A 17,133-nucleotide genomic window follows, 5' to 3' on the forward strand; every position below is an offset into this window, starting at 1 on the left:
ATTAAATTACAATATTTTTCTCATTTTGACATTCTTATAAAATTGCTATTTTTTCCGTTTGTGCTGTTATGTTTTGTTTTTTTTTATTTTATTTTTTAAGTTAAACATTTTTCGAATGCCCATAGGCCGCAAATGACTCCTCGGCGGTGCTTTGGACAACCCCTGTGGTACAGCCAGACAAGGCCAAACTACATTTGGAGTTGCATATGGTAACATAACAGGTCAGCTGTTTTGTTTTGAAGGTGGATCCTAGACCGGTTGTCCGCCGTCTCTTCTGTATTCTGTGTTGCGCATTAGTGATGGGAAACTATTCCTTTTACTGACTCAACTTATTATAAATCACACATTGAAGTGAATCGCATACTCGAGGCACTCGTGACGAAACTCTTGCGCAGCGAGTACTTCCAATGAATCGGGTACTTAAATTAGTCGAGTTACTCAAGACAGCGCATGTGCAACAAGTTTTGAATCGTGTAGACGAGTCTCGATCGGGAAAAACAAGTTTTGAACGATTCGTTAATGACTCGCGCATCTCCATTGTGCATCTAGTGTTGACTTCACTGGCAAGTCGTGCTACCCTCTCCACTGCAAGCCTCATACAAATTAAAAACTACTCAAAAATTCTTGACTGGCAAGCCAATGACAACATCCCGAAGTTTGGGGATTAGGCCTCGGGGTGGAGTAGCAGGAATGCAAGCGAACTATCAGAAGAGCTAGCAGTGACACTGGGCTAACGTCGATGAAGGTGATCTCTTTTATTGCAAGAATCGATTTTAGCATTTATTGTGGTTATATTTGTATTTACGCAGCTTTCATGACTTATGTTATGCTAGATGCCTTCCATTAGTCGTTAACTTGTATTGTATCAAATGAGCAAACACGCAATAGATGTGTGCAGCATTAGCTGCCCTCAACAGTCGACGTGGGAAGGACGATTTCGAGGTTTGAACAACATTGTTTTCTCACATTCACAGATACGTGGAGTGAAGCAACTCCGGCAAAGTTGGACAAGTTTGCAGACCAATAAAGTCGGCTAGATGACGTTAAAACATCAAATCGACGAATTGAATCTGGCCGCCATTTACTTCCGCATTCAAGGAACCTGAAATAGCAGGTGTTGCCCAAAGCAAAATATGCAAACACCGTATTTTCTTTGTGTTAACTATAAAGCAATGCAACGGTGTTCTGACAGAACCGCACCGATATTTTTGTATTAACTGGACTGACAGCCAGTACGTGTGCTTTTCCAATAAGCTTCCACATCTAACTAACAAGTAAGACAATTGAAGTAGAGAATTTGTCAGCATTAAAGGAGGAAGCATGACAGCTGTGGTAGGAAGAGCTTGGGGATGGCTGCGCCCCTGGGGCAGAAGTACTGTGTCTGAAAAAGATGCATTGGCCAAAGCTGAGGTCAAAAGAGCGAGTGACACCAGTGAAGGTACTGCTAATCCAAGAACATGGACTTCTTGGATTTGGGGAGGCTGGAATCGGCAAAAAGAAGAAAGTCCTGTAGAGGACGAGTACTGGGAGGCTCAGGAGAAGCTTCAGCCTGTGGAAATTGAAGATCTTGGAGCAGGGAAGCAAGAACCAGAAGCAACTGTTCAACATGTTCCAAAATGGTGGAATAAATATCTTCCAACGGCCTACCTTACCTGGACAAAGAAAACACAGCCAAGTGGACTCCGGCAAAAAAAATGTCACAAGAAGAGTGGTGATCGGGACATTGACGGGGACTTTTCTGACTATGGAACACCTCCTCCATCCCCAACACCACTTTCCAAGCTAACATCACCCTTCCGATTCTTTGTGCATAACCAAAATGTGGAACTATTTCCGGAGCACTATGAGATCTGCTTTAACTTCCTCCGCCATTTGTTTGACCTGTTTGTGGTGGGATTCCTGTGGATTGTCTCGCCTCCTGTCAAGTTGATCTTGGAGATTTTGGGGATCCAGGGACCACTGAAGCTTTGGCTACATGGCATGGCTATGTTTTTTGTGTCTACGGTGGGAATGGCAGGACTACTTTGGCTGATCCAGGAGCATCTCCCTGAGTTTGCTTTGATCTACGGCATTGTGCAAGCGTTAGTGATCTCTGTCAGTGTAAAAAAGAGTGTGCTCTTTGGAATGGAAGAAGATAAAGCAGTAATGAAGGAGGAGGACAGAGAAATGGAGTTGACAGATGAAGACCGTAAAGACAAGCTCATCTGTTCAAAAGACAAGATGAAGACAAGTTAAAGCTTCTGGTAAGCCTCATTATTTATTTATTTATTAATTTATCCTTGTACCACTTTGTGAACGTTATTGTCTATCTTATCTGACATTAAGTACAGCAGATGATTCCAAAGTAAGGGCATGATGAACATGAAGCTGCAACCACAAATAATTATTTTCTGTCATGCCCCCACTGAGGGACAGAAATGTTTTTGCACCCACCCTGATTTGAGATACTGTTGAGAAACTGATATTTATCAGGGATTGGCAATATGGACCTTAGCATGTATCACGATATTTTTGGGATGTATCACAATATGACAATATAATTAAATTCAGTGGATTCTTGTATAAAAAGCTACAAACCTTAACTCATACAATTAAATACACTCGTCCCAAATTGTAAAGCACATTTATTTATTGGTAACAAACTGGCTATTTTTTCTAAAGGGATGCCTGCACACATTGCTACAAAATCTTCAACAAACTGTAATGCTTGTGATTAATGAAGATGTAGTCACTGATGCAATTCCATCTGCATATCCATCCATCCATTTTCTATACCGCTTCATCCTCATTAGGGTCGCGGGGGCATGCTGGAGCCTATCCCAGCTGACTTGGGGCGACAGGCGGGGTACACCCTGGACTGGTCGCCAGCCAATCGCAGGGCACATATAGACAAACAACCATTCACACTCATCATATGCTAAATTTTTTATGGCACTCTTATTTTGTTTACACAGTTAGATGGCAAACGGCACTCTTATTTTGAAGGCCGGTAGTGTGTTCTCTGTGTGTTCAGAATGTCTGTACGACAAGCTGGGTACAAGAATAAACATGCTTCCCGTCTTTTTTCACTCAGAACTTGCACGTCAGCATCGGGCTTTGTAAAACGCTCCTTACATTAAAGTGGCAAAACACAACGCGGTGAAAATATATTCATCCAGCCTGAGTCGCACACACACAAGCACACTAGCATGCTAAAGTAAGCTAAACTCGCTAGCTTCACACTCGTAAGAGCAGGTTCTGCCAACCTTTGCTGGTTTATCGCCATTTCCACCTGTTTCATTCGATAGGAGGCAGTTTAGTGTTTATAATGATTTTGTGCCACAATTGAGCGGTCCGCCGAGTAAATACTTCCCCACACAAACGTTCCTTCTCCTCATGTTTACAGCAATACAGTGTGCCGCGACGCGCAGTCATCAACTTGGCTTGTTTATGTTTAATCATTAAGTCATTTTCTTATCATTGGAAGAATTTATACAGGTATATACAAATTATCGCCCAACCTTATTCATTATCTGTACTGTACAGACTGAACTTGAAACTGAAACCAGCAAAATGCCACAAACTGGAGAGCAGTGAGGCATACACGCGTATTAAAGAGTCAAATTGCATGCTGAGTACGATAAATTCATACACGTTGGCAGGACTGTACTAATATTGAAAGTTCCCCCCCCCCCCCTCCCCCCCGCCCCCAGGCAATTAACTACGTCCCAAGGGTGCCCATCCCACTATTGGAGAAGCACTTCAGGCACATTTAAGCCAAGAATATGTAAAATGCGATTTAACATGCATATTTTTTTACTAATAGGCCGTAGTCAACCACGAAACTGTGATAATTTATTTTGAAAATCCATGATAGAGTGAAACCATGAAATTTGAACCCCGAAGTGGCGAGGGATGCCTGTGCTGTTCTATTTATGTTTTTATGAGCTGCTAACGGTAGACTGAATTATGTTTTTCTTCACGTTCATGTGCCACATTGCCGTAATTAATTCTGCGTTGTATCCCGCCGTGGAGACTGGCACATGCGCAAAACGCCGTATCCGCTCTGGTCGCAAAAACATGCACAGCAAGCAGTTTCCAAGCACATCATCTGGGTGTGTTAATCCATCCCGTCCTTAAAAAGCTGAACACCATCTAATTGGGGTGATTACATGCATGTTTAAAAGCTGCTTTTAAGACAATTCATGCAATAATGAGTTCTTTTTTAGTGCATGTCAGTGTACTGACAAACAGGAAAGACGGGAGCCAGAGAGGCGATGCTACTTAAGTTGGGTTGGCAAAGAAAATCAAGCGTGACATTCTCTGCATGGTGTGAAACCACTGAGACTGAAAAGAAGGATTCTTCTTGGAGACAGACACTGCAGTTTTTCAGCCTATGGCTGTGCTGTGTGATGTCTGTAGATACGGAATACTGTTACAGTGGTGAAAAAGTGTTTGCCCCCTTCCTGATAAGTTTGTTCTTGTAAAATTGTGACTTTTTTCTCTTAATGTTTCATAATGATAATTACAGATGCACAATATATTTTTTTTCAAACCGATACCGATAACCTTCTGCTTCTCAAGACTGATATACCGATTTAAAAAATATCTTCTTTTGTAAAATTTAGATCTAACTGTAGTTTGTGAACACCTGGAAGTAAGAAGAACTCAAACTAATTTGGATTTGAGAAACTGTACCTGTTGATTTGTCCAAATCAAATATCATGACATTACTGCTACCACATCACTGTTATCAGGAGAATAGGAGAGTATACTTGTAGAGCAGAGGGAGCAAACTCCTGTGGCCCAGCAAAGTGCACTATATTAGGACACATGCTCCTAGCAGCTAGTGTGCCGCTAACGAGGTCAGGCGAACCGAAGTGTACAGGGTGTATAAAAAAAAAAAAGTAGACTCTCCAAAAAGTAGCCACTAAAGTCACAATTGAATTTTTTCATGAAATATCTATTTGAATATGATGGTAGGGACATCATCCTTCAGTCCATAACAAAATTTATTGCATAATTGCATGCATGACTGAACACAAGCCTGTTTTCCGGTGGGCAAAAAAAAATTTCCTCCAAAAAAATTAAAGGGTTAAAATTTAAGGAAAAGTCATAAACTGTGATGCAAAATGAGAAGTTTTGTTCTGCGAGATGAGATTATTCCGACAAGAAATGGGACTTTTTCTGCATCAACATCAACAATGACGAATTATCTCCGAATGTTGGATGAGCATGTTGTTTGTACTCTCAGAGCAATGCTGTGTTTTCGTCTTCAAGGAAATGGTCGGTTGGCACATGATTGATGGGCCCAAGATGGTGCTCCACCACACCGGAGGAGAACTGTAACTGATCGGCTGACAGAGCTTTTTGGTGACCATGTTATTGCTTTGAACCGCCCAGTGGAATGGCTCCCGAGTTCACCTGATTTGACACCACTGGACTTTTTTTCTGTGGGGCCATCTCAAATCTGAAGTGTATGTGACACCATCACATGACCTCGACGACAGAGAACAGAATCAGAGCTGAAGGTAACATCCTCCGGGGGGACAGGCAGATGAAGATGAGTCAAATGATCAGGCAAGCAGTGCAGGACATGCGGTGGAGAGCGCAACTGTGCATCCAAAGAAATGGAGATCATGTTGAGGACCAAGTTGACAAAACTTACATTCATTACCCCAGTGCAAATAGCGTGACACAAAGGGCTAATCTGAGTATTGCAGCACAGAAGGACAAAAATTCTCATTTTGCATCACGTTTAAGACTTTTGCATCACGTTTAAGACTTTTTGGAGTTTTTTGGGGGATTTTTTTTTTTTGCTCATGGGAAAACAGGCCTGTGTTCAGGCATGCATGCAATTATGCAATACATTTTGGTATGGACCGAAGGATGATGTCCATACCAACATATGCAAATAAAGAAATTTCATGAAAATATTCAATTGTAACTTTAGTGGCTACTTTTTGGAGAGTCTACTTTTTTTTTTATATACCCTATGGAGTGGGAGGAGCCACCTGGCGAGGTGCACTGCATTTGGGCACACGCTCCGAGCAGCCGGTGTGACGTCGCAGAGGTCTCTGGCAAACCTTTTTCATTTTTCAAACGCCACGGCACAACATTGCTACATGCAATGTTGTTCATTTTTCAAACGCCACGGCACAACATTGCTACATGCCCCAGCATGTAGCAATGTGGCGTTTCAGGAGCCTGTTTTTTGTGTGCTCAATGGGGTTCTTGCACATTTGGTACAGCTAGCACGCAAAATGTCTTTGAAACAGTCAACATTTGTGTACAAGTACAATCTTAGGGGAAGTTACGAAAGGACATTAACGGCACAGACAGAATTAAAAAGGAGCGCTTGATTTGCTCACCCCCGCATGGTACGGGTAATCTCGCCTAATTGGAGCATTTTTTTAAAATGATGGGTTATCGGAGCCATTCATAATGTTAACGGATTTATCAGTAAGATGTCATAATTCCCACATATTGGCCCGTGCACCCATAATAGTAGTAGTAGCAATAATAATAATAATAATTATACTACATTGAATTTATATAGCGCCTTTTTACAAGGTACCCAAAGCGCATAACAGTGAAGTGAACTCGACTGGTGGTGGTAATCTAAATCTGTATTCACAGCTGCCCTGGGGTAAACTGATGGAAACATGGCTGCCAATTCACACCTACGGCCTCTCCAAAACAATAAAGTACAGTCATTATCAATAAAATACAATCAAAATACATTCAACATCAATACAGCCATATACTGTACCTATCTCCAGCCATTCACACAACGCCTCAAGTCAATTTGAAATTATTACATCACCTTACTTTGTAAATGACATTATAATTAATGTTGACACAGCTTTACTACTGTTTCCCAGTTGTACTTTCCTTGTGTTTTGAGAAAAATCGTCCAGGTCAGAACATACAGTAGTTTTAAACTGTCTGGAAGGTTATTCCGTTCTTTCATGGCGCTAAAAGAAAAGGCTGTCTGCAAAGGCTGAGCTTCTTTGAGGTAGTCTACAGTTATTACGAGCTGTACACCGAGACTGCAGATCTGACAGTGATTATGCTTTAAAGGCTTTGTGTCTTTCGTTAAAGCCTGATTATAAAGTGATTTTACTGGCTTTAATGTTGTTTTATTTGCTTGAGACCGAGAAGACATACGATAATTAATATGAGAGACAATCATTGAGTTTAAATAAATTTGTGCAGCGTCATAAGTGAGCATATTTCTAATGTGTCTCAAGACACAGTTTGAAGCTGGAGGGCAGGTGAAATAATGACGAGGTGCAGGAAGCCAAAGGAGGAGAAAGTTTGGAAGGCCGTCAGTTAGGAGCTCCATCCTGATCATGATTATCTTTAGTAGTTTAAAACTATCCTATTCTATTTGTGTTCTTTATAAAGTTTATGGTGGACATCTTTTCTGTAGACATGATTGAGAGAGTACTTTCATTGAAAAGGGTTCGTGACATGGCAGTGTAGATCATTTTTGCACACCTACTTGATGGGTAATGTAGAGGACAGTGGAGACATGCACCAGTCCACGTGATGTCCTACTGACAAGACACAAGACATCTTTGTTGATGGAACACATATGCAGTCATACTCACATCATCTTTATTTGAAATACAACAATAGTCTCTGTATTTTCATTCATGTCTAAAATGTAACGCTAAGTTATACATGACTGTACTTTACACCTTACTTGTAAAAATGAAGTTGAATATAGTAAATCATTTGTAAGGCAGCATATCCTCCCTAATCATCCGTCTTTGCAATTAAAATGGAAGATGAAAATCACAGTAAATATCATTTTGTTTGCCAAATTATCATCTGAACTTGTACATACTTAATGTTTTTATTGTTGGTTTACTGTATTGCTTGTGAGCCTGTGCATTTCCTCCAAGACGTCTCTAAAGACAGAAGCAAGAGAAATCTAAACACAAGCTCACATTAACACAAATACCAACATTCATAAAACACACGTGATGTACACAAACACAAATAATGATTTCATCTTGTTGCATTTATGTACATAATATGAAATGTTATGTATTTAAATAATCACAGTAGTAAGATCAAAGTGAAACTTTACGTCTTAGAAAGATTTAAGACTTTACATTCAAAGGCTCTGCACATTAAACTGTCTGCTTGCACAAATGACTAACAAACCAACCAATATTTATTAATATAGTAATACTTACGCTTCTCCCACTTTGACATCTCACAACGTTGACATTTTTAAGGGCTGGGCGGAAGTGTACAAAGAATCTTGAGATATGATGGGCCACGAAGGATGGTTTAAAGGCAGACTTTTTTTAAATTGAGAAGGCGGATACGTTTGTCGGAAGCATTTGGAGGAGTCTTTGCGTACTTTCTAATTTGGACAGCCTTTGCTATCCAATGATTTCCTTTGCTGTCCTTTGCTGCATGATGATGTCATACAGTCCACAAATGCGGACTAGTAGGCTACAGACCCCGGATTTAGACATAGCCAATGTCAACTTTGGATGTCTTTTTTTTTAAAGTACATTTTTTAAAGTAAACATGTTGTCATGCAGGATGTCGTGCTGCTGCTTCAAGTTTCACAATGTGTGTTGCAGAGGAATACACCCACAAAAATAACCTCTTGGAATGTTCACCTTGGGAGTGTGAAAAAAAGGCACTTGCTTTCTTAAGCTGGCTCTTAGCATTTTAGAATGTTACAAACAAGTCCATACAACGATGAAGATAGTGGAAAAGAAGATTTTATTACCTCAACTAGTTGCTGGGGGTTGGCATTTATTGACTCAGCAAGTAGGATTTAGTAGTGTTCCAAGTGGAATATTTTGGTAGTTAGAGCATAGAAAACCTGTTTACCACCTTTTAAATACATTTTTTAACATTATTAGAGCCCTCTAAACATGAAATAACACCCTAGTCACCTTTACCCTTTTATTACTCAATATACACTGTTCAAAAAAATAAAGGGGAAACTAAAATAACACATCCTATATCTGAATGAATGAAATATTCCTATGAAATACTTTGCTCTTTACACATTTGAATCTGCTGACAACAAAATCACACAAAAATTATCAATGGAAATTAAATTTGTTTTACAGTACAGGGCAAATCAAATTTATTAACCCATTTATTGGGCGTGTCTTGCTGTCCATTCCATTTGCACAACAGCATGTGAAACTGATTGTCAATCTGTTTTCGTAAGTAGACAGTTGATTTCACGAAAGTGAACTTGGAGTAACATTGTGTTGTTTAAGTGTTCCTTTATTTTTTTGGCAGTGTATTAGGTATAATAAGAAATACAGTAAATAAGATTTGTGCTCGTGTGTCGCAGTAAATGTGTGTTGCAGTAAATGAAAAACATAGTCTCTCCAACGTGTCCTGGGTCTTCCCCGAGGCCTTCTACCAGGGTGCAACGTGGAACATGGCCCATTCAGACTCAATGTTCGCCACCTCCCTCGGAACATGGTCGAAGCTCTCCTGGAGGTGGGAGTTGAAACTCCTTCTGACAGGGAACTCTGCCAGTTGTTCCCAGCAGACCCTCACAATACTTTTGGGCCTGCCAGGTCTGACCGGCATCCTCCTCCACCATCGGAGCCAACTTACCACCAGGTGGTGATCAATTGACAGGTCCGCCCCTCTCTTCACCCGAGTGTCCGAAACGTATGGCCGCAAATCTGAAGATACGATCACAAAGTGAATCATGGAAGTGCGGCTTAGGGTGTCCTGGTGCCAAGTGCACGTGGACACCCTTATGCTTGAACGTAGTGTTTGTTATCGACGATCTGTGGCGAGCACAGAAGTCCAATAACAAAGCACCTCTCGGGCATAAAAATAATAATAATTATTATGATTATCTCACAACAGAAGATGATGATGATGATGATGATTATTATTATTATTATTATTAATATTTTGCCTGTTGTGAGATAATTGTTCCGATGATCAAGTCTGTTGCTTGTCTCACCGAACTATTACTGACACCAAGTGACCATTGTAGAATACTACACTCACAATTTGAATTGTCTTCTTAATACCTTTATATATGGTTTTTAGTTCATTTAGCCATTTTTATACTTAATTTAGGCAAAAATATATACTATTTGCTAAAATATGCATTTTTACTACTAATAGTATGTGTATTCAAACAGGAAACAAGGTGATTTATTAAATAATATATGTTTGAAAAAAACAAACAGTGAAGTAAAAGTGGAACTGTGATGTGGTGACAACTGTTTGTATATGTTTTGTGCATGTAAAAGTATGATTGTAAAACTAGAGAAACATATTTTGTGTTGACATGTCTGGATCTTTGGAACAGATGAATTAGATTTACATGATTTCTCACAGGAAAAATGGATTTGGTTAGAGTGGGTTTCAGTTAGTCCGATCTTCTGGAATGGCTTAATGATGCTAAACAAGATTCCAACTACTGTTGAACGGAAATACTGATTATTATGTAGTAAGCATTGAACAATGTTTAGACAAAATACTGTAATGATTGGGTACTGTTCCTCTTTGATTGAAGTGTTTTAAGTTAGACCAGTGGTTGGCAACCTGCGGCTCTTCAGTCCCTTCTTGCAGCTCACAGGCTGAGCTCTGTGATGTTTTTTCTTATTTTTGGCTTCTTACATGTACAGTACGTGTATACATATACAGTATATGCGTATGTATGTAAATATGAGTTTGGATGCAGTAGTAATATTAAATGAGGATAATTAATGAAAAAAACAATAATAAAAGTGATATAATAATACGTAATGATATTGTTATTTACCTTTGAAGAGGAGTGGTGGAGCATACGTCGTTGTGGAGGAGGAGGAGATATTGGGGAAAAAAGGACAGATTGTCATCGTCGTTACACTCTTCTAAAAGAGGTAGTGTTCTGTGGGTGGTGTAGAATTAAGCAGGCCTATTAACTCTTCATAAACTTTAATCACACGCTCTGTCCAGGTTGTATCATACAGCTACAATTTAACTTTCCATTTAGCTTTCTCTCCCCAGCGGCTTCCTGTACCTGTTGGTCCCATTAGCAGTGTCACAGTGCCCTCTACTGGTCAAGCATGAAGCAGTATAAATATGGGCTTACAGTACTAAAAGGCAAAATACATGAAAAAATAGACCAGTCGGCTTGTGTTCGTATCTCCAAAAGTTCGCATGTCGGATGTTCGTAAGTTGGGGACCTAGTGTACAATGCTATAGCTATTCATGTAAGAACCTAAGTGATTTTGATACCACTGTTTAGTCAGGCTACCTCTCAAAGGCTGCCTCCCCAGTAAGTGCCAGTAGGGGGTCCTGAAAACATCTCTTGACACCCAACTATTACCTTTTGATGCCATAGACAGAGTAGCATCGGGGAAGTAATTCTTTTCCCAAACAATGTAATTCTTTGTATGCATGATTTATAAGGGGTGCAGTCAGGAAGCCTCCTTGTGATGCAAGTTCTTTAGACTTACCCTGTAGACGCAGTGGCACCAAGAATGTGTCCTTTCTTTTGCAATGTAATTTATTTGCATGCTATGGAGTATAAGAGTCACTATAAGAGTCACTCACGCTAGAGTCACAGAAGGTCACTCTTGGCCAGACATCTACAGACTGCCATACACGTGTATGTGTTTTTGTCTTTGTCTGACCTCTTCTTTTATTTCAGGCGTTCTCTTTTCTGAAGAAGTTTTTTTCCCCACAACATTACCTTACATTACATTACCTTAACACTGCATTAAGTCAGCCATGGCATGTCCGACATGATGGAGAGAGAAAAGGTTCTCCTCCCATTCCGTGTGGAGGTGGAACATTTTTGGCTTCTTAAGTTTAGAAGAAATAAATGAGGCTAACTGGTTAGCTTGCTAGCTACGGGCCGTCTCCAGTCCCTGCAGCATAAGAGTTGCAATGCAGTGTAAACAATGAATAATGGGAGTGTAAAGGTGACTGTAGGGATGTTATTTCACGTCTACAGGGCTCAAGTCAGAAACAGGTTTTCTATACTCTAACTACAAAAATATTTCATTTAATATATCGCAGAAATTCATTTATCACAGTTGGGTCTGGAACCAATTAACCGCTATAAATGAGGGCCGACAGTATTTTCATTCATAAATGATTGCTTTTTCATGGTTGAATACGGCCACATATGTTACTTACTTTGGGCCTAAATGAGGCATATTCAAGCTTAAAAATGGTTAAATTAATTAAAATACTGATATAAGGCATTAGAAAAACTGAAAGATGTTATGATCAGAGGCAGACTTACCATTAGGCAAACACAGGCAATTTCCAGGGGGCCCCAAACATCTCATAAAAACTGATTATGGATTTGTTCCTTCGATTTAAAGAACATGTTACTGTTTTAGTGTTAATTCACATGCTTAAAACTACATCCAAATGCATAATCTATCACGAACGCGTCGACTGCTCCCCCTCCCTTGTCATGCAATGGAATATTCCATGTTACGGCACATGTGCAGACTGACTCCGAAAGATGGGAGCGAAACAAACTTGTTGGCGCAGTTTGGAGAAAACTGATGTGGAGTTACCCCAGTGGAGTGAGGAAGAGTAGAAGGCAAGAGGAAACATGGGGGTGGCAGGGGTGTAAATAAACATCACAATGTAACTAGCAACTTAAGCTGACAGATACAGTAACTAACATATTTCAAAAGCAAAAAAAAGTGGCCTAAATTGCATACCTTTTGTAAAAATGTAAATAAAAATAAATGAAAAAACTTGTCAGTGGAGGGCCTCAGTGGCTGGGTTTGTCTGGCCCCAAAATGACAAAATACGCCTGTGATTGTGATATGTAGTATTCTACACTGGTCACTAGGTGTCAGTAATGGTACAATAGCCACCACAGGTACTACTGTACAAAAACTGCAACGTGAGTCTATATTGTGTCTTGTTTTGTCTTATTATATTTAACTATATTGGGTAATAGGAGTATGAAGGTGTTTATTGGGGGGGCAATTTCATTTTTAGAAATGTTAATGTTAAAAAACATATTTAGAATGTGTTAAACAGGTTTTCTATGCTCTATCAAAGTATTTGATTTATAAATAAGGAATCCTACATTACAGAAATTCACTTATCACAGTTGGGTCTGGAACCAATGAACTGCTGCAAAGGAAGAATTACTGTCACGAAATACCTCTTTATTTCAGGTTTCGTGGTTAATTCTCTTCAAGTCAAATGCCCCAAATCCTTAAGTGTACTCTGTGTTGTGTCTTCTTCAGGGCATGAATTCCAGCTGTACCAAGCATCCTTGAGGACATCACAGCAGGAGGAGCAGGCGTGCACCACTTTGAAATTGTATTGCACATTTATTACACAATAGCAGCAGTTGCATTTCAACACCACCTTCTGTGCTATAGAAGAGAAGCATCTGTTCTAACCTTATCTTATAGTGGTCACCAGAACAAAGACACTGAAAGGTGGAGCATGTACCACAGTCATCAAAGACTATTGGACACCTGCTAGAATGTTCTTGAAAAGCCCCCTGAGCCAAAGACTTGTGAGACACGTTGTTGCAACCTTGCAATTATCTTTGGTGCCGTTCCATCCATCAATTTTCTATGCCGCTTATCCTAATTAGGGTCGCGGGGTCTTTGGTGCTGTTGAGATTGGAAAATCACAGCAGAACTCAATCATTGATGAAATTAGAAAAATTCCTTCAGAAATTTGAAATGGGCCTGCTAGCTGTTGCTAACTTGTGGCCCACAATTTGAGAACCACTTGGTGGCTTTTGGGCTTTGCCTTTCAGACTGTTTTGACCTGGGCAGCATCAATGTGCTGCAACACATCTTGTGTGCCTGAAGGGGGTGGTGGAGGATGACTCCACTTAGCACCACCTGCTGTTGTTTGCCATCATCATCATGATGAGGCAGATTTCCAAATGAAATGATTTGAATGTGAGGAGGTAATTCCAGCCTGAAGCAGCCTCTATTCCTGCTCTGCAGCATTTACACGCTGCTATTGCTCCACAGGCAGGCCCATAATAAGTATGAGGAATGCAGGTGTCCTTGGGTTACGCATCAGTTCTGTTCCTAGACTAAGATGGAATGGAGTCTTCTACCTAAGTGAACAAAGTCACCCAACCTGTACACAGAACTCATGAAAGACTGTCCTAAAAAGATGAAATCCAAGAATGAAATGAAAGTTGTCTTTGCAGGCCTTTCTACCGTCTTAAAACATTGTCCCAGGCTCGTCCTGAAGGATGACCACCTCTTCACAAGCAACCTTTCCATGTCACTAATAAGAGCACTATGTTGCCTTAGTTATCCCTGTCGCTTTCGTAGTGATAGACGTCACGGTTCCACCTAAAGGGCGGCTGATATTGGTGGACATGTCTCCTCTGTCAGAGCTTATGAGGATGTCCATTTTCACTTTCATGATGATGGCTTTTCTTTTTCTCAGCACGCTTCCACCTGAAGAGCCTGCTTTACACTTGGGTAGACACAACCAAGTGCAAAATAAGCGAGGTTATTCACTCGGTGGAGCAGTGCATGAAACACACAGTGGACAGTATCCACCTGCTGCAAGCAGATTCATCCGTTAGCTAGTTCAATGTTGATGGACCAAAGATAAGTCCTGAATTCATTTATTGGGGTGTGTATGGAGGCATGAACCCGAAGGTCGGGTCAACATAACCCAAGGAGCACCAGTCAATAGATGGGCTGTGCAGCAGTAGAGGCAGCGTTCCACTAAAGCAGGGGTGTCCAAACCTCTTCTAGCGAGGATCACATAGTGAAAAATGAAAGGATGCAACTTTGCCACTTTGATATTTTGTATGCAGTACATATATTTAAAGAAAAAAACGCATCTCAGCTTTATCATATAAGTGAAGAAGCCTTTTATTAATATCAACTTCCAATTTCAACTTTCTTCTTTTAATTTTTCTTCTTGCAATATTATGACTTTATTTCCATAATATTACAACTTTTCATCCAACCTAATTTTCCAAAATGTTTTACTTTTTTAGTTTGGTTTGTTTATTTCTTATTATATTACAACTGTAAAAAAAAAAAAAAAAAAAAAAAAAAAAAGACTTTTTTTTTAAAGATTTAAATTGCATACTACTAAAATGATGTTATTTTTCCTCATAATATTGACTTTATACGTAATATTACGAGTTTTTCCTCGTAATATTTTTTCTCTTAATATTTTGACTATTTTCATTTTAAAAATATGGCTCTTTTTTTCTTTATTTTCTTCTTGTAATTTTTTAAATTTCATTCTTGTAATTTTTATTCTCATATACATTTACTTCCTTTTTTCTTGTAATATGACTTTATTTCCATAATATTATGACGTTATTCCCCTAATATTACAGCTTTTCCCCCAATCAAATTTTCCAAAAATTACATCTGTATTTCGTTTTTTTTGTCATTATATTACATCTGTAAAAAAAAAAGTGTTGTTTTCTTTAATATTTCAATTCTATGCTACTAAAATGATGTTGCTTAATATTTTGAGTTAATTCTCATAATATTGCAATTTTTTTTCTTGGTGGAATACGACTTTATTCTCATAATATTTTGACTTTATTGTAACATTTGCTGCAAACTCATTTAAAAAAAACTATTTATTTTACTAATTAAAATTACGATTAAAAAAAATATATTTTTTTAAATATTTCAACTTCATCCTTTTAAAGTTATGCTATTTTTCCTATATTATCAATATTATTTTCTCGTTTGATTACAACTTTTTTCTCTTAATATTTTGACTTTTTTTTCTGTAAAATTGCTGCTGATTTTTCTGTTTTTGCGGTTGTTCCTTTTTTTGTTTTTGTTTTTTTTGTTAAATTATATTTTTAAATATGCTGTGGGCCAATAAAAAAACAGCTGCAGGCCGCAAATGGCCCCCAAGCCATACTTTGGACACCCCTGCACTACAGCTATGTCGGAAGTTCTTGATCCTGGATTCAATAAGGTTCTGGGCTGCTTGTTTGTTTGACCTGCAAGCAGCTAATCCAAGAGGCCGAACATCACATTTTATTCCGTTTTTTTCCTCGATATGGAGGTCGTTCTGTCCAGACAGCATCACATGCTGAATGCGTCATACAGATGCAACACACAGGGTGGTCATAAGGTGGTCATAAGTGTTGGGAATATGTTTCTTCAGCGCACACTACAAATAATCCTCACATTGAAGCCACAAGGTTTGTTTTTTGTTTTGCAATGACTCACTTTGTCACTTCCTTACTGATTTGTTTGTTGTGGGGCAAGATCCAAATGTTGCAAGGTATGAATTTGTGTATGGACATTGTAATACACACACAGCTGTCTGCTTATGCAACTTCTAGAGTCTTGCACCATCTATGAGACCCAATACAAGAACCCTTGTATTTGCTTTGTTATTGTGGTTGTACTTTACAATGGTAGCTAGTACAATGGTAGTACTCTACTGCACCATTCTGAGTTTTCTAGAAAAATAAATACTGCATGTGTTGGAACAAAACAAGAATCCCATAGTTGATTACTTTAAAGAACAGCTTATCATCGTGAAATGCATTCTCGTATGTCATACACAGCAGGGGTCCCCAACCGCGGGCCACGACCCGGTACCGGACCGTGGGCGGTTCAGGTTCATTTTGAGTGTGCCAGCTAGGAAGTTGGCTATCTTGTTGGCTCCCTTGAGTGCTAGCCAGGTAAGTCCGGCTCAATTTGTGTGCATTTGTGTATTCAATTTATTACATAGAAATTATTTATGAAGAATTGGTTTATATTTGAAGAGTCCATTTCCAAATGGCGCGTTTTTGAAAATCAAAGGTGTTTTTATTTTTATTTTTTATTTTTTTTTTTTTTACATAAGTAGCTACTTCTTCCATTTATGCATTTCAATGGCAATATTGCTTCTCAAAATTATTTATGGTAAACTTAAAATTCTGGTCGAAAAACACGTTTCTTTTCATAAGGCGCTAAATCAATTCAATCCAAAAGTCCACATGACCAATCAGAGCGCAGAGTGTCATGGCCGCTGACGTGTATCGCCAACAATGCAAAGCAGTGTTCAGCTTTCTGACAGCAATGGCATGAATCGTTCATACAGTAGCAATTTTAATTTTTGTGCTTTAGGGACACCAGTTGGAACACGGATGGGATCATCGGGGAGTTCCCTAATGATCAGAGGCATGTTAAGTTTAGGATCAACTTA

The 17,133-nt window shown here is 39.2% G+C and overlaps 1 protein-coding gene across 2 annotated transcripts; it reads left to right on the forward strand.

The window, feature by feature from the left end:
* Positions 1-495: 495 nt before the first annotated feature.
* c20h6orf47 (chromosome 20 C6orf47 homolog) lies at positions 496-14,989 on the forward strand. 2 transcript variants are annotated; one of them, XM_054764485.1, is made up of 3 exons: positions 496-745; positions 975-2,243; positions 5,260-6,089. In XM_054764485.1, exon 2 carries the CDS (start codon positions 1,321-1,323, stop codon positions 2,233-2,235), a length of 915 nt encoding a protein of 304 aa, XP_054620460.1. In that variant the 5' UTR covers positions 496-745; positions 975-1,320; the 3' UTR covers positions 2,236-2,243; positions 5,260-6,089. The 2 variants fall into 2 exon arrangements, with proteins under 2 accessions (XP_054620460.1, XP_054620459.1); XM_054764484.1 differs by lacking the exon at positions 5,260-6,089 and adding an exon at positions 13,212-14,989 and having other exon boundaries at positions 497-745.
* The last annotated feature ends 2,144 nt before the right edge of the window (positions 14,990-17,133 follow it).

The sequence above is a fragment of the Dunckerocampus dactyliophorus genome, chromosome 20 (genome assembly GCF_027744805.1).
Source record: "Dunckerocampus dactyliophorus isolate RoL2022-P2 chromosome 20, RoL_Ddac_1.1, whole genome shotgun sequence".
Classification (NCBI taxonomy): domain Eukaryota; kingdom Metazoa; phylum Chordata; class Actinopteri; order Syngnathiformes; family Syngnathidae; genus Dunckerocampus; species Dunckerocampus dactyliophorus.